The sequence below is a fragment of the Carassius gibelio genome, chromosome B1 (genome assembly GCF_023724105.1).
Source record: "Carassius gibelio isolate Cgi1373 ecotype wild population from Czech Republic chromosome B1, carGib1.2-hapl.c, whole genome shotgun sequence".
NCBI classification, from domain to species: Eukaryota; Metazoa; Chordata; class Actinopteri; order Cypriniformes; family Cyprinidae; genus Carassius; species Carassius gibelio.
In genome coordinates this window covers 8487940-8512744 of record NC_068396.1, presented here as the reverse complement: position 1 = coordinate 8512744, position 24805 = coordinate 8487940, and the positions used below count along the sequence as shown (strand labels likewise).

The window sequence follows — 24805 nt, the reverse complement described above, 5'->3', positions numbered from 1 at the left end:
GTATTCTCGTCGCTTCATAACGTTACTGTTGAACCACTGATAGCAGCTTTTATGGGTTTGGAACGACAGGGGTCTAAGTGATCAATGACAAAAATTTCATTTTGGGGTGGAGTATCCCTTTAATGCAATCTATTCTATCTACCCACGGTTAAATATGTAATAATTCATTTCTTAATTTGACTTGTTAACTGACATACATAGTAATTATTGTGTTTAATAGCTGTACTTGTGAAGCTTTCATTGTATGGCTTGGCTTGAAGCCCAGGCTGGTTTCAGCAAACGATTTTCTGAACCAATAAAAAGAGGCAATGTTCTTATCTGTGCCAAACAAAAAGGAACACGGAGCTTTTATTCACATATGGATACAAAAGAAGTGTTTTTGCCCTTAACTGCAAGCCAACATCTTATTTGTTGTCTTCACTTTTTGAAGAAATCACGGTCCAACAAGGTTCCAACAAAATTGGTTGTACTTCAGTATTTGAAGAATAAAACAACAATCACTCTATAATTTGACATTTATGATTCAGGTCATCTTTAATGCCTTCCTGTAGTGTACTGACTGCTTTTATTGATATGCTTTTATTTTACCCCAGAGGCATGTGTATATCTATGAAACTGGTATTAATAGTTTTACATGGCATTAGTGCTATTTTCCAGCTTTTCAGTGTTCTGCAGTGGGATTTTTTTACTAATACATCTAATACTATTTCACACAATATTTTCTAATTCTTGTTTGATTAGTATACATGCCTTTTCAATGATTCTTATGCTGTGTGGGTCATTTCTGCTCAAAATTGTATTCTTCACACCACAAGAGCATTTTAAACAAACTGCAAGCAAAAAAAAAAAAATTTTTCAATGGCCCAAAAGCTTAATTTGTTTCTTCTTACACATTATAACCTCATCGTTATTGTTTTATCTGTGTAACTGTTAATTGTTCTGTACAGTTGTACAATTGTTTGTGTTTAACTAAAACCAGAGTGTTGGTTTATTTGTAGAATCATTCTCGCGGTGACATCTATGATTCTGGTACACATTTTCTCTACATTTTGGAAGAGTTTTGTTTTATAATGGCTTGCTTTGATTTATTGCAGGAGCCTGACAACATTTTTAGTCAACATGTTTTTGTCGTTTTTTTCTTGTGACACTCTAGTCTAAAAAAATAGCTGTTGTCATTTTGTAATATCACAATATTTACCATCTCTGTTTGCTGACTGCTGATTTTATTGTCGCTGAATATATTGCTCGAAGTTAAATTAATATAAATGAATGGTAATTGAAATTGTGAAATTCATATGATTATGTGACAATGTGTAAAGAGATCTTACTTCTATATTTCCTTAATTTTCTTGACAAATAATCAAGATAACATTTGTCGAGATCACAAAACAAAATGGTTTACAAGAATGTATTTTTCCTTTCTTTTGGATATTGTACTTCGGCCATTTCTGCTTGAATGTGGAATTGACGTATTGAGCTAAACTTGACTGCTTCATTTTTTTTTTTCTCATTTCACATGCATTTGCAATTTGTTATGATGTTTAATGAGATTATCCATAATTTGATAATTTGTAACATTGACTATTTGACTATTGGCTATTTGTTGTTTCTGGATTTCAGTTGTTAGAATGATGATAGAAGTTGTAGATAAATGAATGAAGTTTTGAATGGAAAGCTTTTTAATAGTGCTCTCAAACTATTGCACCGTGTTCTACTGTATATTGGAGTCCTCAACATCACCTTCAGCATTATCCTCTGAGTCAGTAATACAGGCAGCAAACACAGTCTCTGTTGGAATATGAAATGTCTTGGGCATCAGGAGAACATCCAGGGTTTTTAAGGTCAGTTCTCAGTTGTAATTGGTTCACTGCTGTGTGTTTCAGGTGATGATGAGCTGTCCAGTCCCTCCCAGGATGCAAGCACTGGATTAGAGGACGTCATCGAGCAGCTCAACAGTTCCTTCCCTCACAGCCAAGGTGAGAGTCCAGCTTCACTGCCTACTACAAACACTTCTGTTAATCCAGCAAACTGATGCAGATAGTCTCAATTTACTTGATTTAAAAAAAAAACTTTGTTAATGTCTGGAAACAGGTCATCACAGACTATGATTGCATTGCATGTATTGCAATAATTTAAGGTGCCAGTAATGGCAAATAGACAGTTATTTTAAGATAAAGTACTATTTTAGATTCCATTTCAAGCAATATGGAGAAAAATAGTCTTTTCCAATGAACACAACCTGTAAGTTTCTCTGACCCAATCCTTTGCATGATTAAAAGGATAATTCACCCAAAAATGAAAATTTGATCTTTATCTGCTTACTCCCTGGGGATCCAAGATGTAGGTGACTTTGTTTCTTCAGTAGAACACAAACTGAGATTTGAAACTGAAACCATTGCAGTCTGTCAATCTTATAATGGAAGTGGATGGGAGTCAAGGCTAAGACATACAAAAAATACACAAACAAAACCAAATTAAACCCTGCAGCTCGTGACAATACAGTGATGTGTAAACACACAAAACGATCGATCTGTGCAAGAAACTAAACAGTATTTATATAGTTTTTTACCTCTAATTCACTGCAATGTGCAAGCTGAACTCTCCTAAGCATGTCCTCCTGAGAAATAGGTGGCAGTAATGCACTTATAAGTCTGCGATCTGCCATAAAGCGAGAAGATGATGCCTCACGCGCCTGCTGCTGAAAACTGCGCTCAGGAGGACGTGCTTAGAGTTCAAACAGCTTGCACACTGCAGTCAATCAGAGGTAAAAAAGTGTATAAATACTGTTTAGTTTCTTGCACAGATCGATCTTTTTTGTGTGTTTACACATCAGTATTTAATGAGATGCAGGGTTTCATTTGTTTTTGTTTGAGGATTTTTAAAAATATTTTAGCTGGGTTTCCCATCAACTTAAAAACATCTCTGTTTGCATTCTACTGAAGAGCCAAAGTCACCTACACCTTGGAAGCCCTGGAGGTAAGCAGATAAACATCAAATTTCATTTTTGGGTGAACTATCCCTTTAAATTGATTTTGACAATGCGTTTCTACTTCCTGCTATAAACGGAGGATGGAGGACTATTTTAGTATAATATAAAATATTACAAAAAAGACTTTCAAATGACCAAAGTCTTCAGCTTTAAATAATCAAAATCTAGAACAGACATTTAATGTTGATGTACATTCTTCTGAAACTGTATCTCTTTCTAACAGTGACTCTTAACTGGATATGTATTGTGAGAAGCACAGAATTACAAATACATAATCCAAAGAAACATATGTTTATGTAATTAAAGCCTTAAACAGCATCTTGCTGCATCCTTTGTGCTTGCAGTACAAATCCTGTTTGGATTCAGTCCAACTGCCTATCCCTATTCCAACTTTACTGATTTTTCTTATTTCCTGTTTTCCTCTGTGTCTAAGGAGGTGGATGGCTAAACCCCTGAGAGGTTAGTATCGTTACTAACCCTTTACTCTTTTCACTCTTTTCTAGTCTCATTTCTCCACTTTACACTATGGTTTGAAGAAGTTTCTTAAAAGGCCCTCTGTAGAGATGTTTGTGTAGCATTGCTGCTTCGTGCATATAGTGTTAGATCGTGTTTTCAGACACTGACGTCAGATTTTGTTTTTCATCTCCCGCAGGTCCTAATGTGGGAAGTCTTTTCCACATGGTTGATAACATTGGACATGCCATGGAGTCGTTGGTTAATGTAATAACTGAGGAGCGGGATTTAGACTGAAGAGGTCTTCTCCTAGTTGCATGCTTTTTGTAGTGTCAACAACTGGACAGGATATGTTTACAATGGGAATATAAATAAAAATCTATTTTTCTGAAGGATCGCGGTTCCACATTGTAGATTTGATCTTTAGTAGTTTCAGTAGTTTCTTACAGCGAGTCTAGAATTGTCTATTGATCAGAAAAAAAAAGGTTTTTAAACTTCTATGCAATTGTACAAAAATAGAACGACAGGTGTGTGATAACGTAACATTGCGTGCCATGTGTTTGTACAGCGTGGAGCGCATTTTAAAAAAAGTGTTTTATCTAAATGGCTGACTGAGTATATGCAGGGGTGCTTTATCAACTCATTTTGTTTGTAACAAAATAACAAATGCATATTAAAAGCAAGCCCGTTATACTTGTGCGTGTGCGAAAGTGTGTGTTTGAAACATGTCTGTTTTTCTGTATGTAACCCGTCGCGTTCAACTACTGCAGACATCATGCAAAGAAAAGACATTTGTCATGATTTTTTATTATTATTATTAAAGACATACTAATTAAGGTTAAATGCTGTCTACCTCACAGATATTCACTTTTTTCATAATCTGTCCGTGTTTATTAACGGAGCAATAAGAATCATGATCATAGTATTTATATATTATTGACAACTCTCATGTTAGAGATAACTTTTTTTTTTTTTTGGAAGCTTGTTTCCACCACATAATAATTATTAGACCTTTATGCTTTGTGTGAACAAATATATCGAAATAAATGATCATAATGTATATGTATGCACAACCGTTATAACTACAAAACCGTTTTGCACCTTGGAGATGAGCATGTCCTGAGTACTGCATATTTATTTCTGAGATGTGCGATTTGATTCTAACTCTTGTTCTGGAATCATATATATTATTTGTAATCGCAAAAACTATTTTACCAGACGATGAAATGTAATTGTGGTTTTCTTAACTTGCCGCTGCATTAGTTGATAAAAATGGAAATGCATTTTTGCCACCGTTTGTCTGTTTTATTATGGATTCACTGTGCTACAGTGTAGGTAAATGATTGCATTACCATCTGACATACTCCGCAATATAATCAACTGAAAAGGTGTTGGTGAAATTTAATTGTAGTTATTAAAAAGAACGTCAAGCTACCATGTGGCTTTAAAAACAACCTTGTGGCTTAGTGTAAATATGTGAAATGGGAAATAGAAACTGAAGCAGCTAATTAATATCCTTTGTAACAACAATGAGTCTTACAGAATAATTAACTCAAATGATATATAGGGAATTTGAATAATTAATCAGGAATATGATTAATTTATATCTCAGATGACAGTTACATTAAATTTGATTGATTATGAAAAATAGCTCAATTGCCTATACCAATAAATAATCACAGGGCACTGTCACTTACTCATTAATATGTCAATATTCCATTCTTCATATCAATTATTGTGATCTCTTACTGTAAATTACTGCAAATCAAACAGTGGTATGGCCAGCAAACCACTGTTGACCTATCAATTTTCAATAAAGTTATCACGCCTTATAATTCAAGGAAAAATATTCTCTGGCCATGAAAACATTATCCTATCCTTATGATAAATTTAGTTTCTAAATTTAGAGCTTGTAGCTATAGATCAGACATCTCAGTGACTCGTAATGTGAGTGGGGTGGAGTCCAAGCCAATCGTCAGTATATGGGTTTTTAATAACATCAACTAGTAATACATCAAACTACAAATCACACAGAGTAAATATGCGTACAACAATTCAAACAATAAGCTTTATACAAGACATAACGGAATCCAAATAAAAGAGACAGAGAGAGAGAAAATAGAATGAGATCACATAAGGAGCTCAGTTATGGAAATCATAGTCAGTAACTTTTGGAAGCCAACAACGATCAGATCATAGCAACAATTTAAAGCAGCATTTAAATCTCCATAGAGAAAGTGATACTTGCAAAGTGTCCAATGTGTGTGAGCTGGACATCGGGGTGTGCTGGATCTTTTGAAACCGGCGTGCGCGTGCTGGATACCGGCGCACGCTGGAGCACGTGGTCTTTTGTTCTGTCCTCGCGCGGTATTTGAAAGGTTCAACAAACAATGTTCCAGAATTCGTCTTCCTTGCGTGGAGAGGCGAATAGTTGAATAAACTTAGTAAAGAAAAGAAAAGAAACAACAAAAACGAAAGCTTCCAAAGGAGCCATTAAAATGGCTTTTTCTCTCAGCCCCTGTGCTGATGGGGGCTTGCGCTATGAGCGCGGCCTGAGGCCGTGCGGAAGCAACGTTGGTCGATGCAGGAGGGAAGGGAGTCAGCGTAAGAAGAGCAAGAGACGGACCTTGTTCGGTCGTTCTTATGGCTTGAAATGGTTCATGCCCCTTTTTCGAGGGAACATCCAATGAATGTCCGCGATCTGCAGCGGGAAAAAGTTCCTTTGTCTCTGTAGAAACAACCCCCTGGTGATCTAGGGCGTGTCAGATTTCCTCAGGGATATTTCTAGCAAGTTTGTAATTCAGATTACATTTTTCATTACTTTGCTCTAGATAAATGGGTCTGTCAGAGCATGACGATTAGAACAATACTAAACATAATATATATATGTGATCAAAACATGAAGTTACATTCAAATGCAGAATTACACATATTTAAAGATTTGCTTAACACACGATAACACTGAAGATAGTCCCAATATATATGGGAAACCTGTAATGCATCGCAAAACAATAATATACACAATAAGACTACATTTGAGTACATTTTACCATTCTTTTGTAAGGATTAGGTTTCCTGTCCTGTGTAGTCCTGTGTCTGCAGGGGTGGGGGTTGCAGAAACATGGCTCTCTTTGAGAAAGTTAAAGTGAGGAGAGACATTTTCTAAAGTATAAGCTAGCAACTTATACTTAATTTTTTGTCGTAAATAACTTAAGTCCAGCCAGGGTGGCGCCAGGCCCAGGCATTTAGTGCAAAAAGGGTTTCATTTGGAAAATCTGAATTAAACACATGAATCGATGATCTGCATATCCGTTACACCTTAAAAGCACTTGATGATTTGACCAGGGTTGCTTCTGAGTTCTGGGGGTAAGTGTATCTTAAGCCATTTTAGAAAGCCATGATTTAACATCTGTCAGTAATGTAGATGCATTCTAGATCAGCAATCCTCAGGTGAACAGGTGACATGTGTGGACCGATGTTATGTCACTAAAAAAGAGAAACTAAAACACAATGACGGATGATCAGATTTTCTTAGCAAGACCTCTAAGAGCTGCAATATGGATTCCGTGAAGGCTTCACACTTCTGTAATCGAATGGTGAGGTAAGTTACACAAACCATTTAGGTCAGAGCTGGAACTGTTTGTTTCCCAACTACAGTAAGTTAGAGTTTCCCTGTTTTTTCCCCTCCTGGTCATGAATTTTACTTTTAAAGATGAAATTTCTATATATACATGCAATAGAAATGAGTGGTAAAAAGAAAGAAAAAGAGTTTAATAAAGTTTAATAAAAAATAAATTGTGTCATTCCACATGCAAATTTAAATTTATATCGGTGTTGATATTTGACAAATAAAACAAAAATATTATAAAATTAATAGTTTTATTAATTATCTGCATATTTATTATTTTGACTTTCATTCCATATATCACCTCTTTTTATTTATTTTTTTAAGAACCTCTTCTCAAAGAGGAAGCTGTTGAGTCATGTTGGTCCTGTTTCCTCTTAAGCACATGACAAACACTGAAGTTTAAAAGCTCTCAGCCGCTGTGTGGCCCATCAGTGATGCTGTCAGTCATGTCTGTGAAGCTCAGAGTGTTGGCTCTCATACTCTTTGTGACAAAGGATGTTTACCCCACCTATGCTGGTCAGTGCTGCTTGCTTATTTATGATTATTGATTTAGAAAACCATTTAATTGACATATGTTTAAATTAATAGACTAAAACTTTTTATTATTATTTACTTTTATTACTTCTATTCATTAAAAAGTATTCTTAAGAATGACTAATGTTGACCTATACAAAATATATTATGCTATATTGTTTAATAATTTCTCAATCATATATGCAGTATCAAAGGGTCCTAAAAGTGTGTATACTGTATGTATATGTATGTTCGTGTGTGTGTGTGTGTGTGTATACTGTATACACACACACACACACACACCTATGTATATTATGACAAATGATTCTTTCCGAGCAAAACCTACAATAGATTTATTTTAAATGATAAACCACAGATAAGATGTTAAGAAGTGGTTGTCTGGTCGTCAAAGGTCAGTGGAACATTACCATAATGTGCTGAAATGCATCTGTGGTTCCTCTGCTATAGTACGCCTGTGTTAAATTCTGAGGAACTAACTCATCTACTATATACACCAACTTGACATCAACTGATTAAAAGTGACTTTTACAGTTAATTATGTGAATAGCATTATTTGTTTGCAGATGTCTCTTCTTCAGAAATGTTATTTAGTGCAGCGGCTTTCAAACTGGGTCATGACCCACTGGTGGCTAGCAGACAGGAAATGCATATATCTGAAACCTTCACGCTATCCAAGATGTAGATGAGTTTGTCTCTTGATCAGAACAACTCTGGAGATATTTAGCATTGCATCTCTCGCTCAACAATGGAGAATGGGTGCCATCAGAATGAAAGTCCAAACAGCTGATTAAAAACATTAATAACCCAGGCAAATGAGTAGCAGCGTGTTTGAAAGAAACAAATCCATAATTACAGCTTCGCCTTAAAACATTATACTATGGGGCCGTTGAATGCTTGAATCTGATTGGCTGATGAACGTTGTGAGGTGTGCAATTATTTTCCGGTAAACGCACTGCGAACGTAGTTCCAGGCAGCTATCTTGACCGCATTACATTACCATATCACTTCGCATAGTAAAGCTGTAATAACGGTCATGCAGGTTGCACAAAAAGGTGTTGTCATCGCTACCCTGACGATTTTATCAGTTAGCCTATATAGTGTCTCAACTTAAATGCTACACATGACATTTCTCACGAGAGAGGAGACCGCGCTGTTTAGATTCTCTCTCTCTCTCTCTCTCTCTCTCTCTCTCTCTCTCTCTCTCTCTCTCTCTCTTTCTCTCTCTCTCTCTCTCTCTGCGGCTCTTTCTCTCCCGCTCTCTTTCTAATAACTTAATCAAAACTGCATTAGAATGCTATCAACAGCCCACCTCCATTAGCAGCTTTAAAATTAGGTTTTGGAACTAGCAAAAGAGACATTGAATGAGATGCTGAAGAAATAATCCTACTCACAATAGCGATTTAAGTACAAAAACATCTGTTCGATGTCTTGAGGTGTGGTAACCATACTATAAGCAGAATAATTGACTCCTGGCCGTTGAATTATTAGAAAAATAAGACACACACGAGGTGGTGATGTGCCCACAACGCGAAGCATTAGACACTTCTTCTAATGTAACACTCCATCCTCTGTTCTCCCCTCAAAATCAGCTGTTTTGACTCATAATACTTCATATTCTTTATAACTCTAAATCCCAATACTTTATGGAGCCACTTCATCTGATGATAAAACCTGTATAATGTACTACTGACAGTGTAATATTGTTTTACTTTAGAAGCAAAACTGGCTTCACCCCAAAATGTGAAGGTGACCTCCATCAATATGGCTACAGTTGTTGAATGGACTTCTCCACACAGTCCCATGAGCAACGTGACCTACACAGCAATATATTTGTGAGTATACTCAAAATACAACTAAAATAATCCAATATAGAAGAGAAAAAAAAAATGAAAATGCATTCAATTGCATGCATGCCATTATGAAATATACCCATCACAATGTGTTTGATCAGCTATAAAAATTGCACTGAACTATTGTTCCGCTGGAATTTGATACTTCTGAGTTTTTGCAGAAGTTGAAAAGAATAGGCCTATTGTGTGAAATAAATATTTGCATTATGCACTTACATAAATAGTGTGTCCTGCTGTGTTTGTCATTGTGTCCTTGTAGCCTGAGAAAAGAAAACGTTTCCATCTGTGTGAACACCAAAGAGCTGAAATGTGATGTAGGAAAACTGCCGTCTGTATTTGGTCGCTATATTTTCCAAGTGCGGGCAGAGGTTCAGGGGCTGTTCTCTGAGTGGGTTAATTCTAACGAATTTTTACCAAATAAACACAGTAAGTGTAAATAAGCTCTTAGTTTGCACTATAGACTCTGGTGTGTTGTTAAGTCAAAATAATATTCATAATTAATAATCATATGAACCACTTTGCTCCAATGTAGCGATCATAGGACCCCCTACTGTGCATCTTGTCATCCAAAATAATACCTTGGATGTGGACGTCCAAGCTCCAGTACTGAAAGTGGGCAAACTAGCAGACCTTTTTTCACAAGTGTCCTACATCATCAGATATTGGACCGAAGACTTTTCAGAAGAGGTATAAAATGCTTCACAACTTCAGGAAGATTTCCAGTTACATTTTTCAGAAGCTTTGTTCTGCACATCTGCTTATGTGCAAGTTAAGACATGTGATTATGCTCAGCCTTTACGTCTTAATTAAACGTCTTAATTTCACCTAGTGATCAACTAAAATAAAAATATAGAAGAATGTAGAGAATTATCATTACACAGTTAAGTGAATGGCTTATGCTGGATTGACAAAGGTCTGGTGTTGAACCACAAACAAAAAATGTTTTCGTACTTATCAGAATAATCATAAGATGACCTTTGTCCCTGTAGGCAACAGAGAAGAAGGTAACTGAATCTGGTGAAGGTGTTAAAGTGAGTGTTAAAGGACTGCAATCCTGGAGCAGATATTGTGCTCAGGCGATGGTGGTTCCCAAAGGCTACAAAAATGCCAAAAAGTTCAGTGATGCCGTGTGTGTGACCAACACACCTGGTAAGTGTGTCTTTGTGACTCGAAGCATTTCAGGCACCCCTGCAATAAATCAACTCAGCAATTGGCATATAATTATCTATGTCTATAATTATACACAGTAAGGTAATTATAGGTAATATTGTGATTTAAAATGATTTCTGTCAACATATGATGTTCTCAGTCAAAAGTATATTGGGTCAAATTTATAAAATATTCATTCATTGGAGACAGCAGAGAATTTAAGAATACAGAACTCATTCGAGTTTTTGTTAAACTGATAAGCAAGGTTATTATTATTATTTTTTCAATCAGCAAAGTGACAAAGTATTGTTTTTAAAGAAGCTTCAAGGTGACTTCCAGGTGCCAATCTTCCTCTCTGTGTGTGTGTTTGTGTTAGTGCTCATCATCTGTGTGATTGCTGCTGCCATCCTTCTTCCTCTGGCAATCCTGGCCGCATGGCTGATCTATAAAGTGTACAGATTCCTGTACCCTAAAACCAAACTACCAGAACTTCTCAAGGTATGTGTCTCATGTGCTTCCACTCCACATTATATCTGTAATATGCACATATGTTCTTTATCTGACCATACAAATGTACTATTTATATAGAATGTTATTTTAGTATTAAATGGAATTTATATTTATTTAGAATTAGCTTGAATTTTTATATTTAAAATTTTTATTCTGGCTTGTTTTAGCATTTTTATGTGCTTTTTGTATTTTTATGTGCTTTTTGTATTTTTTATTAATGCTTTTTAATATATATATATATATATATATATATATATATATATGTTACACTTTAATTTTATTTAAGTTTTAATAATTTAAGTACTTCGATTTAAATTACTGTAAAATGAATATTACAGTACATTTTACAAGAAAATACTTTGAGATACAAGAGTATATCTTATACTTCAAAATTTCACATTTAATTTGGTGTATTAGTTGTGGTTTCTTTGTAATTATTTGTGAAATCTCCTATTAATTTCTGAGTGGAAGTTGTTTCTACACTGTAAAAAGAAAGCAAATCAATAAAAAAAAAAAAAAAAAGATTATTGGGATGCATTTTAAAAGAGAATGCCATTTCAGGTTTTCTAATTCAAAATTTCACTTTTAATTAAAATAGTTCCTTGATGTTTCTTTGTAATTATTTGTGAAATGTACTAGCTTTTGTACCTTCTTTATATATTTAAAATAAAATAAAAAATAAAAATAAAATCTAATATTTCAGCTTTATTTTATGGTTTTAGTGAACAAAAACATTGTGTATAAACCATATATTTATATTATATTTTGTTCTAGAATTTATTTGTACCAACATTTTGGAATGCTGAGGCGACCCAACATCCTGCACACCAGAAAGAACAGCATGATAAAATCAGTGCCATATCTGAGGACTATCTATATGAAGAGCTCAGCGAGAAGTACAAGATCTTAGAGGACAAGGACTCTGGGTTGATGTCTGCTCTCACCCCAATTCAAGAGGTGGAAGAGGACTACAAACTCCTGATGGACACAAAAACTGCACCTGCTTTTTACCCTAACCATCTCTATCCATTATGCCTAAAAGACTCGCTCTTCACTCATTTAAACCAACCCTGCTTCACAAGCACTCAGCCTTGTTACTACAACGTCACAGAGCTGAGCCACACTGACTGTGTTTGCTGATGTCCCCAACAAGCTGAGATGATCTTACTTACTTAAGAATGATCTTATGATTTTCTGCAGTAAATATATAAAATAGTTTGATATGACTATGCAGTGGTGCAATGCACGTATGGCTGTCTGTTGAATGTATATAATTTCTCACATTGTTTTCTCAAGCTAATAACTGAATGCACTTTCTACAAAACGTTTATCATTGTATGTCTATATTTGTTTGCATCGTTATTGTAAAATAGTGAATTTTTTCATAAATAAACCGAGTTGTATTTCTCTGATTTTAATTATACTTTCGAGTTGGTCCAATTAATTGAATTATAACAATGTCTGTTATGTTTTTTATTTTATTTCATTTTAGATACAAAAGCTCAACCAGATTTCATAATATACTTCTTATATAATTTTTTTATTTTGGTTCTGAAACTCACACAGCGTTCTTTAATTTTCTTTTTAAATGCATATAGAAGTAAAAAAAATTGTTGGACCTTTTTGCTCTTTGAAACGTCAGCGTTTACTGTTGTCATGGTGACGGGATTGTTGACGTGACCTCAGTGGAGAAACAACAGGTAAGTTACGTTCTACGAGTTTCTGGTGAGTTTTTAAAGTGCGTTTAATTCAAGCAGAGTTTAATAAACAAATAAAAGGACACCTAAACCAAAGTATTTAAGATAAAACTATTATTTTAATGGCGACGTTGCGCGGTTTACAGTAATAACAACCTCTGACTTCCGTTACGTTTTTGAAAACAAACCGTTTATGGAAAATTTCGCCAGGAAACTTTTTGCTCTAGTTTGAATAATTTCATTCATCGTTACATTATGTATGTTAAAACTGTAAAGTTAAGGAGGCAAAATGGGAATTTTAATAATATTACGCCTATCCAGAAAGAAAAAAAAAGATTGAAAAAAAATGCATTTAAGAGGTAACTTAACGTTAATAAAAATAACATGGACATTATGTCTATTAATCAAGACCTAAGGTTAAAGTGTATGTGAATGCATAAAGTAAAATATCACATGTAACATTAGACTTTTGAGTTAATGTGAGCACATCAGAACTGCATTTATAATAATTCTACAAGAAATGTGAAAAATATTGTTCACAATAGTACAATACAAAGAATTGAATGTCACACTGAAGGATGTTGCTTGAATGGCACGTCAACTATCCGCTCATAGGTGTGGATTATTTGTTATGATCAAGAATTTCTGTGAAGTCCAGCTGTCATGGAGGTGGTTCATTCTGCCCCTGAGACCTTCTCCAGGAGCGTAAAGAAGAAAAACCTGCTTCCTCTCAGCCAGCTGCTGGAGGACACCAGAAAGAGTGGAAATGTCCCCCATCACCTACTTGAAACTAGTAAGACCACTTTTTTTTGTACTTTTTTTTTTATGTTTCTTAAACCTCAGACTTTTAGTTTCTAACAGGCCACCAACATTTCTGCTCTTATAAAAATAGATTTTTTTATTTTATTTTACATTGTTGTATCATTTGTCTTTGTATGTTTATCTTTTAGGGGTGTTTGCCAAACTGAAGAGTAATGGTGTAGTTCAGGCCGAACCATTAGAACTGCATTTCAGTGGCTTTGAAGTAGGAAAAGATTACAGGAAGAGTCTGGTTGGTTTTTCACTTCTTGCTAAAAAGAAATAGAATTCATTTTTGGTGTGAAAAGTTTTGTGGAATGTTTACATGGCTAATGTTACAGACAAAAAAAAAAAAAAAACATTTTTACTATTGCTAAAGATTTCACTGGAGAATCCAAATTTGCGTGGACAGTACTCTGCAGTCTGAGGGAAAAATCTCATGGGTTGTAACTGAAAAAAACATTACAAAAGAGGAAGAAAATGGGAGGAAGTATGATGTAATGACAAAAACTTGTTGTTGTTGTTTTTTTTGTTTGTTTTTTTCCTTAGAAACTTGTCAATGTCTCTTCAGAGGTACTCGGTGTCCACATTTTACCTCCTTTGACAAAGCATTTCCAAATTAAGTACACCAAAAAGGTAACCATTAACCTGCTTTCAAACATTACTTTTACAGACCTGCAATAAAAAATGTATATAATGTTCCTAATTATTTAGTTTTGGAGCTCAGCAAAGGTGAATTGATTAATACGTGATGAAAATGTTTGGGCTAAATATTATTATTATTTTTTTATAAATACATTATATTTATCATAAAGTAAATAAAGGTAATTTTAGGACCATTAAGATGGTATTCCTTTTTTGAATGCAGTGCCGACTGGTTCCGGGTCTGGCTTACACTGTTACAGTGCACTTCCAGCCAGATGAGTGGCGTTACTTTTCTGATAACATAAGGATTCACTGCAAGGTGAGAACATGTTTTCATCTGCACATGCAAATTCTGACAGGACTTAGAACAGCTGTAACCTGTGTGTGTGTTTGTATGGTTTTCAGGGTGAGGAGAACTTACTGGTTCCTGTTCATGCATATCCTGTTATCAATGATCTTCACATCCCATCTCACATTAGTCTTCCCCCAGTGCCACTTGGGCAGAGGTATGCAATGAAAAACATATTACACAAATAATATGTGTAAAATAACTGTATGTTAACATTTTTGTTATAAAATTTTATATGATTTATGAGTGTATATACACTACTGTTCAGGAGTTTGGTGTCAGTATGATTATTTTTTTTTTTTTCTTTTAGTTAGCAAGGATGCATTACATTGATAAAAAGTGACCACAAGACTTTTACAATGTTACAAAAAATATATATTTTTGAATATTTTTGTTTTTTTAACTTAAGGCTGCGATAATGGCTGCAGAAAATTGCAGCTTTGCCTTCATTGGAATAAATTATGTTTTAAAATATATGAAAATTTTGAATTCTAGTATTATTTAACTTTATTGCTGTTTTTACTGTAGGTTGATCCAATAAATGCAGCCTTGGTGAGCTTAAAGGAACACAAAATAGGCTCATTTTCCAACTCCCCTAGAGTTAAACAGTTGAGTTTTACAGTTTTTGAATCCATTCAGCCGATCAGGGTCTGGCGGTAGCACTTTTATCCTATAGCATAGATCATTGAATCTGATTAGACCATTAGCATCCCGCTCAAAAATGACCAAATAGTTTCTATACTATTCCTATTTAAAACTTGACTCTTCTGTAGTTACATCCTGTACTAAGACCAACGGAAAATGAAAAGTAAAACAGTAAATCTCAACTGTTTAATTGGAGTTGGAAAAAAGGCCTATTTTCCAAAAAAAGTGGAGTGTTCCTTTAAGGGACATTCAAAAACACTCACTTCAATTTTTAAATGATAGTAAACATAATAAAGAAGATGGAAATTATATGATAAAGAAAGACATGTTTAGTTATTTTTCCCTCTGTTGATGTTTAAATGAAAATGTGAAAATATATGACTTTCTTTTGCTTTTATAGTTTCAGTCATGTGATTCCACTTAGCTGCAGTTGTCCAATAGACTTCGAGTTCCAAGTGCACTGCCTTCAGCCCCATAAGGCCTTCACTGTAAAACCACTGTCAGGTAACCAGATTCCTTCACATTTGACATATCTGCTGTCAGAGAGCAATGTGAACCAGTATAAAGGCATACTACTACTTGGTGATCAAATAAATACCACTACAGTAGATTTTACTTACTGTACTTGTGTTATCCCCATGTTAATCAGGGATTATTCCAGCAAATGGAAACACCGTGTTAAAAGTGACATTTACACCTCTGCAATACGGTACAGCTGATATCACATTACAGCTGGTCATCTCTCAGTTCAACTCTAAACCTGTCATCTTCACAGTGACGGGTTCCTCATCTCCATTCCTGCTGATCAGGTAATACACAGAAAAAATAAAGCTAAAGATTACAATGCAGTATACTTAAAAACAATATGCTAAAACACTCATAGCACTTTAGCAACCACATAGCAACATCCTTAATGTAAAATGTAATGTAAATATCTAAGTTTAGATGCTATTGCACAAACAATCATGGCGTTTGTGTTCTCTGTGCCTCAGTAAATCTGATGGAAATGTTGAGGATGGTGATCGTTTTGGTGAAGAGCGGAAGACATCTGAAGGAAAATCTCCGGCCGTTACATCCCATCATAAATTTAAAACGGCTGCCTCCTTGGAGAAGGTAATCTGAAACTTCTATTACTCCAATTTTGGAAAGATCAGCTTCAATCACAGTGTGTTTTTGTGATGGGTTGGTGCTGCTCTAGCTGGAGGACAAGCCAAGCCATGCTGTTTGCCAGCAAAAATATTGGTCTATGCAGCAGAGCAAGACAACCTGCACCCAGAACAGAAAACACAGTGTTTTTTACAACAGGGTCTGAAAACTTTTAAGCTGATCAAATACAGGAATTTGAATTAGCTGAGGTCAATTGCATTTCTGCCCATTAAAAAACAGTAGCTGAGAGGTTTGTGTGAGACTGAATTACTAATTTAATTTTGTTGTTTGCACACTGAGCTTCCTGAATTGAATTTGAATTGATACCCTGCCAGCCATCAAATGTGGAAAACACACACACAATTACACTTATAAACCAGCAAAGCTTTTAGCTGTGGTATTGTTTAAAGTCATTTCTATATTACAATTTCTATAATACAGTTATAGTAAATCAGATTAAAATATATATAATGAAATGATGAGTGTTGGTAATAATAATAATGTTTGTACATAGAAAAATTAAAGCATTTCTTCTGGTTGAACTGTCATGCAGCAGTCATAAAGTGATTAATCATACAAACTGTACATTTTTTTTACTCTTACAGGGCAGCAAGAAGAAGACCAAACCTGATCCTCAACTGCAGGTTTCCACCCCAGATGTCACCACACGTGCAGGACTGGTTAAAATGCTTCTCCAGCCACAAGACAAAATTAGATACAAGGAGCTTCGGGAGGGTACGAACACCATTTCTCATTCAGAGGGCCTCCGGGGTGCATGTTAAGACCTAAAACCCTGGAAATTAGTTTGGCAAAGGCTCGATATCTGCGTTTTGAAATGCTGATGTCTTCACCCTTTTTTTTTAAACTGGCATTGGACAGCCAGCTTCAACAAGCTATGTTGTTCCTACAAAAGACAAAGAGTTATGGTGGTCCACCAGCATTATACCTGCATTTAAAAGCAAAAACGTGCTCAGACCAGCATGGAAATGGATGCTGGTCTAATCTGGTCCTTTCAGCACACTGGAGCTTAGATAATAATAAATAGTGCACCATTTTATAGTCTCCAAATTACATGACCCTTTTGCAAGTTACCCAACCTGAAAATGGCCTTTTGCTGTGGTGCTTTTCTTGACTTCTGAGGCCATTCTTGAGCTCACATGTGCCACTTTATTTTGTGCTGCCCTCACCAGAGTCATAACTCTGTATGTAATTCTAGTAAAATCTGATGACAGCAGTGGAGTTAAAAAGAAAAAATCAACATTTCTTACCCAATGTGGTGTGTATGATGTTAAATATGTTATATATCCTGAATAACAAAAAACCTTATAAGCTTATTACGGCTGATACACCAAAATCCAATTTTAACGATTTAATCAGATTTGAAACCGTACTGTACATGAACAGATTTGGATTGGATTTGTAATCAAATATAAATCGACGTGACCACAGATCACAGTTATTTAATTCTGTGTATACCTGTGTTTTTTATTTGTTGAAGCCATGTCTTATACCAAGGTTGCAGACCAGACAAGAGAGATGAAAGAAGCCGCATTTTTAAAGAAGGTCCAACAAAAAGAGCAGAAAGCCAAACATATGTGCTGGTTTGTTGCTCCATGTGATTTATATAACATATGACTTATAGATATTCTGAGTTTACCAACAATATTATATAGTGAACTAGAAAACCTTCAAAACTAGTGTGTTTTATCCGTAGGCAAGTTGATCTGGGTGATGAACCATGTGCAATAGACCATAAACTTCAAATTTTGAAGGAGCAAGATGAGGCTCTTGCTGCATACAAAGTAAGCCAGTGTATTGGTTTAATTCACTTTGACCATTTTGTGCCACTTTCCACTGAACACTCATGCTTTTCATGTGAATTTTAGCTAAAATACAGCGGTGAGTCGGTGGCCTCTTCAAGATCTTCAACTAAACTTTCCTCACGGCGAGTTTTGCGAAATGTTGGACAGGTACAGTACATGATAGTGTGAAATTGAAATATTTGAATAAATTAGCATCTTTATTATTGAAGTCATGATTATAGCATGTAACTTTGATGTAGCTTGTGTCCCAGTTTGCCTACTTATTGCTGTATGTACTGATGGTGGGAAAAATACATACCGTATTTTCTGGCCTATAAGTCACACTTTTTTCATAGTTTGTCTGGTCCTGCGACTTATAGTCAGGTGCCACTTATTTTTCAAAATTAATTTGACATGAACCAAGAGAAATGAACCAAGAGAAAACATTACCTTCTTCAGCCACGAGAGGGCGCTCTATGCTGCTCAGTGATCCTGTAGTCAACCACTGAGCAGCATAGAGCGCCCTCTCGCGGCTGTAGACGGTAATGTTTCCTCTCGGTTCTTGGTTCTAAATAAATGTGGTTTATAGTCCGGTGCGACTTATATATGGTTTTTTCCTCATCATGACGTATTTTTGGACTGATGCGACTTATACTCAGGTGTGACTTATAGTCCGAAAAATACGGTAGTTTCGAATATGTAGAAGAAAGTATGATAAGATTATATCATGAAATTGCATGTCACATACAGCACTGTTCGCAACTTCGCATGTAAGCATTAACATTTGCTCCAGTCATTATTTTTAAAATTCATATCTTTTAGACTTATTGACCAGCTCTCTGTTACAGTTCCCAGAATGCACTGCTGTTTTCAGCAGCTATGGCACTGGCCTGCTGGAGGTCAGGCAGAGAGCGCTCAGAATCTTCCAGCAGGCTGCTCGAAAGGTGACATTGTTAATTTAATTTGAATGACATTAAACTATTATTTAACACATTACTGCGATGCTTGTTTACCACTCACTGTGCTGATTATCAGTGCTTGTAAATAAAATGCTTGACTGTACTAATAAGTATAATAATGCTACATTATGTTTTGTTTAATTGAGGTTGTTCTTCAATGTCGTATGAACAAGAGATTGGTGTCACTAAGAAAGCTTGTTCGCAACACCAGGAGTCTACGGGGAGACAAATTATCAGGCGAGTCTGGATTGTTCTTTTAAGAAACTAATTCTTGTATTCAATAAGCACACATTAGATTCAAAAGTGAGAGTATTGACTTTTACATGTTTACAGAAGCAATCTATTTCAAATAAATGCTGTTCTTTTGAAGTTTCTATTCATCAAACAATCCTTACAAAATGTCTTGAAAAATCATGGCTGCCTCAAAAAAAATGTTCAACATTGATAATATAAGGCATTTTTCTTTAACACCAAATCAGCATCAGCAAGATTTCTGAAGACGGGAGCAATGACTGATGAAATTTAGTTTTGCCATCACAGGAATAAATTACATTTGAAAATATATTCAAATAGAAAGCCTTGGTGAGCCTAAGAGAGTAAAAAATCTTGCCTTCCCCAGTCTTTTCAACAGCCATATCAATAGATTTCAAACATTCTTCTGTTGATTTGTTGTAGATGGGGATGAGAAGCCATGTCTTTTTACACTGACACCAGAAAAACTTCTGCCCTTCACCTTCAATACATTCACACCTGATGACCAAGATGATGAACTTGTGAGAGACTGCTTATGGTTATTGAGCAGAGCTTATGTACTGTAACTCTGATATACTTTATAATTGGGGTTTTACAACAAAACTCTTTTCAGTAACTGTAAATAGAATCTTAAGGGGTTAATTTAGTTTAAATAAAAAGTTTCAGTTCAACATTTGAGATGGGTAATATCAGGGCATATTTCGTGTTGTTGAGGATGAAGTTGTGCTGTGGTTTTCAGGCTGTGGATGCATTGAGGCATGTTCCCGTCAGAATGCCTGAAGCGGATATGAAATTCACGGTTCCATTATTCAGTCTAAAGGTACAAGAAGAAAGTGCTTTTTCCCATTCCTTCACCTTCTGATAGGGAATTTTTTTTACTTATAATCTTTCCTAAAATTCCTGAATTACTGTAAGTGGCTTGAAATGTCAAATGTGGTTATGTGAAATGTCTTAATTTGCGGAATATACGTGAGAGATGTTCTTACGTGTGTGTGGATGGTTAAGTGGCAAACCACAAAGAAAAAACAGGAAGTGCCACATGAAAGCCAGTAGTTTATCCAAAATGGTGCTGAGAATAGTTCTAAATAATATTTAAAATAATAGCTCACTCAAAAATGAAAATTATGTCAATTACGCGCTCAAGTCATTCCAAACCTGTCTGACTTTGTTTTTTCTGTGGAACACAAAAGAAAGTATTTTGAAGAATCCTGGTAACCAAACAGTTTTGGTTCCCATTGACTTCCATTGTATGGGCAAAACAAACAAACAAACAAATGAAAAAAGCTGAGACATTTTCTAAATATTTTTGTATTTTTTTTTTTAGGTGAACTATCACCTTTATTTCTACATTTCATAATATTTTTGAGATCCATTTAAAAACATGAAATTGCCCCTTTAACAGAAACAAATATTAATTTCTTTGGGAATTGCACATCTTTTCTTAAGGTCCCCCAGCGTTACAAACTGATGGGTTATCAGCCTTTATCTGTCTATGATGCAGCAGCAGCATTCATTCCTGCTGATGTGAGTAGGACATTACGTACTGGAGCACAGGTAAACATGCGTTTGTGTTACTTTTAGTCATTAAAGTTGTTTAATTTTTTTATTTTGCAATTCAAAGTTTGTATCAAAAATAAGTCTGTAAGCAAATCTAATTATTGTGTTTTAATAGGATGAGTTGTTGCCTCTGGTGACATGTACAGCTGTAGATTTCAGTGAAGATGAGGATGATAAGAAACAAGAGGAAGATGATGGATCAGTTCAGGATTTAGGTCCCACACTTAGTTTCAGTGCACCTGAAGCACTCCTCAGACCACCCAGCGCCCACCCTCTCCAGATCTTTGTATGGTTTTTGAGTCCATAATCATACCATGATCATGTTCATATACTCTGAATAAAACTAGGTTATTATTGTTAAATGAAATAAAAAACGTAAAAAAAAATAATAATAAAAAAAAAAAAAAAAAAAAAAAAAAATATATATATATATATATATATATATATATATATATATATATATAAGTTTTATAAAAACTCATAATAATGTGTTAAAATAACATTGCAACAAAGTATATATAGCCTGTCGGTTCTGTAGTTTTTTTTTTTTTTTTTTTTTTTTTTTCATGTAAAAAGTTTTGAATTATTATTTTATGCAAGACATTGAAAATGGCCATCTTAATGAATTAATGTTATCTTTATTTTCATTTAGAATCCTGCACCACATGTTTATGCCTTTAAACCAGCTCCGCTTTACCTGGAGTGTGATCTGGACTTTCATTTGTGTCCACTGCCACGATACACCATCCCTAAAGGCGATGTAGTGGGTGTGCATCTCCCTCCAACACAGAAGAAATTTCTGGATAGAAAGGTTTGTTGTAAATTTTTACAGAAAGAGACATTTACGCACATCACAGTTTGAAACAGTTTCACAAAAACTATCAGTGTGACTTTAAAATGAAGTTTTATATCATAGCTGCCACTATTACTGTCTGAAATCATTAGCATCCAGGCCTGGAATTATTTGTTTTATTTACATTTAGTCATTTAGCAGACACTTTTATCCAAAGTGACCTATAAATGAAGATAATGCAAACAATCAACATCAACAAAAGAGCAATGATATACAAGTGCTATAACACGTCTCAGTTTGCTTAATTCATGTTAACTCATTACATGTACAGTAGCAAGCATTTTTTAAATAATATAAATAAAAAGAAAACAGAATAAAAAAAGAATAGAGCAATGTAGTGTTTGAGGTCTTTTATTATTTATTTAATGTTATTAAAGGGGTCATATGATGCTTTTTTAAAGATCATTATTTTGTGTATTTGTTGTAACAATATATGTTGACATGCTTTAATGTCCATAAAACACATTCTTTTTCAAATGCTGTACATTATTGTAGGTAGCTTCATCTTTCAAAATAAATGTAATAATAATGTTAATAATGTCCTTAGTTTTACCATCAGTTCAAGCCTGAAAGGTTAACAGAGTCGCGTAACAGACACAGTTATGAAGCTCGTATGTGTTTGTAGTACACAAGCCACGGATGGTTAAGACCACTGACTGCACTGTGTGACCCTGTCTCTCTCTCTCTCACATGCCCCCGCACACACACACACACACACACACATATAAAACTCAGCATTTAAACATTCAATAGCAATTACTTAAAATTAATAACAAAACATACTTACAGCAGCTAGAAGCACCTGAACACCTAGGTTCACAATCAGTCATCCATAAAATGTGTTCCTGTTCTGTTTTAAGTAATCATAAAGACTCCTGAATGCACCTACTTTCGGAAGGCCATATAAAGTGCTTTTGCTTTCACCTAGAAACACAGCATCTCCCTGACATGGCTGCTTCAACACTTACTGCAGTTACTGAAACCACGCCGCCTTTCTTTGTGTGAACATTTGGGCGGCATTATGCAAATATTTCCACATAGTGACATAGATATGTGAGGGTGTGTTTAAATGTGTAGTTTTAGGAGGGCGTTGCAGTCTTAACGTTCATAAAGAATATCTCTTTGCATTTGAGACTTCGGTCTTTGCAACTTTACCGATCTTTTTCATGTACCAAGAGCTTGTAGCACTCCAAAGAGAAAGGAAAAATTTAAATTGCATCATATGACCCCTTTAAGAAAAAATATTTGTAAATCCTATATGCATTTACATAAAATATAAATTGTAGGATATTATCAAAGGAATTATGACATGGAAGAAGTTTCCCTCTGTGGCCTTGAGCACTTTATCCAGTTTTTCGACTGTAAGAGGCGACTGCGTCCCTTATGTGTAAGTACTAGACACACACACACACACACTCTCTCAGTTACACACTAGGGTTTATTTACACATGCAATAAAACAAGTCCAACTGTTGCAAAACTCTTTTTTCTCTAGGTCTGACCCCTTCGATATGGTCCTGCTGCCTGTGGAGGCTCCTCTGCCTCTTCAGGATCTGCCCGACAGCATCAGAGATGAGATTCAAGCTGGAGTGTAAATACAGTTTAGCCACCAGCTTCAATAACCCCTCCGCCTTTGATTGCTTGTCACAGCATTTCCAGACTCATGATGGTTTGATTTCTGACAGGTCCGAGAGCTCAGATCTTCGTCTCACTCCTGAGATGGTTGAGGCAGAGTTCGGTCTGTCTGAGAGAGCTTCAGCTACATCTATTAAAGAGGATCGGGATGAAGTCAATGGGTCAGTGCAATGGGTTATCATATCATTGAGACTTGATAATTGACTTGTGTTTATCATGGTTATGTTGAGGTTGATGTCTGAATGATTACAAACCTAAACGTAATCTTTTTGTCTGCAAGTCTCAGAACTCCAGTTGCAACAGTCGAATCTGCAGAAACAGCCTTGAGGTAAGATCCATCACTTCAATCTTTTCAAATGTTGTAGCAAATAATCTTCATATAGATCAGGTGATTGCTGAAGTATAAGCAATAAAGTAAAAGGGCAGTTTTATGTCTGTTCTGCAGTTCTGGCATGTAGGGGAAGTTGATTCCAGCACATTATTTGCCTTGTTGTTCAGGTTGTGAGGTGAGATAAAGTTTCTTCCTCTCTTTTGATCTCAGAGACACCCGCGAGCAGCCGTTGGCGTCAACACAGAGCAACAGACTGGGACCAAAAGTGCTGGCCAGATTAAAAGAATTGAAATCTACAGGCAGAGTCAGCTGTGCTTCATCATGTGACAGTAAATAGCACTTTTATCTATGTGTGCCTTCATGCTTTAGTAATTCTTTCATAATTAAATGTTGTATGTACATATTCTGTTAATAAGCACAACTAGAACAATGCAATGGCTAGTGAAATGCAGTGCTAGCGCAAGTAAACCTGCAGACTTTAGCAAAATACAGTGACAAGCCACCAGATGGCATTAAATGTCTGACACATGAAACTCAGCAACTGTACATTCAGAACCAGATTTCATGATCAATATTTGTATGGGATCTTCCTTTTTTCATGAGTTCTATTAAATATTTTTTTCTAAACCCATTTTCTTTATTATCTATTTGATATTAATTCTTATACACTTTAATATATTTTACACATTTTAATATAGATTTACATCATAATATTATTTTTTTAAATCATAAAATATTAAGTGTAGTGATTAACTATATGTTATAACTATAAGTAACTATATGTTAGGTATATATATATATATATATATATATATATATATATATATATATATTCGTTTCAAATTAGATGAGCATAATATCACGTCAAACTGGAAAAATTTGATACATTTTTACTTTTTTTTTTTTTGCTTTAATAACAGCAGTCCTCAGTAGGGTGTGTATTCCAAGTTTTTGCCAAATATATTTGTTATTTTAATACATTTTACATAATAATGCTCGTAAAATATGTACCCCCCCCCCCCCC

At 35.1% G+C, this 24805-nt stretch overlaps 3 protein-coding genes across 12 annotated transcripts in view; all 3 read left to right on the top strand.

Moving 5' to 3' along the window:
* The window catches only part of LOC127949208 (dystrophin), a 113239-nt gene extending 108505 nt beyond the window's left edge, over window positions 1-4734 (top strand). For 8 of the 10 annotated variants that reach the window (XM_052546235.1, XM_052546230.1, XM_052546232.1 and 5 more), the window contains 2 exons: window positions 1884-1976; window positions 3642-4734. In XM_052546235.1, the coding sequence (XP_052402195.1) occupies window positions 1884-1931 (48 nt within the window). In that variant the 3' untranslated portion in view covers window positions 1932-1976; window positions 3642-4734. Of the gene's footprint in view, window positions 1-1883; window positions 1977-3422; window positions 3449-3641 lie in introns of all 10 variants that reach the window. The other 2 variants (XR_008152264.1, XM_052546233.1) reach the window with 1 other exon arrangement.
* Window positions 4735-7488: 2754 nt separating this feature from the next.
* crfb15 (cytokine receptor family member B15) lies at window positions 7489-12534 on the top strand. Its single transcript, XM_052546244.1, has 7 exons — window positions 7489-7586; window positions 9319-9436; window positions 9714-9880; window positions 9987-10141; window positions 10444-10603; window positions 10980-11101; window positions 11888-12534. The coding sequence occupies exons 1-7, from the start codon at window positions 7505-7507 to the stop codon at window positions 12251-12253; spliced, it is 1170 nt and encodes a 389-aa protein (XP_052402204.1). The 5' UTR covers window positions 7489-7504; the 3' UTR covers window positions 12254-12534.
* An 873-nt stretch (window positions 12535-13407) lies between these two features.
* On the top strand, window positions 13408-24400 carry cfap221 (cilia and flagella associated protein 221). Its single transcript, XM_052546256.1, has 24 exons — window positions 13408-13603; window positions 13761-13861; window positions 14158-14244; window positions 14477-14572; window positions 14659-14759; window positions 15648-15751; window positions 15897-16056; window positions 16240-16360; window positions 16999-17128; window positions 17892-17994; window positions 18108-18195; window positions 18280-18363; window positions 19044-19139; window positions 19301-19391; window positions 19830-19927; window positions 20146-20226; window positions 20853-20960; window positions 21079-21249; window positions 21616-21774; window positions 23103-23203; window positions 23311-23406; window positions 23501-23611; window positions 23731-23778; window positions 23992-24400. Exons 1-24 carry the CDS (start codon window positions 13474-13476, stop codon window positions 24116-24118), a joined length of 2592 nt encoding a protein of 863 aa, XP_052402216.1. The 5' UTR covers window positions 13408-13473; the 3' UTR covers window positions 24119-24400.
* Window positions 24401-24805: the final 405 nt, after the last annotated feature.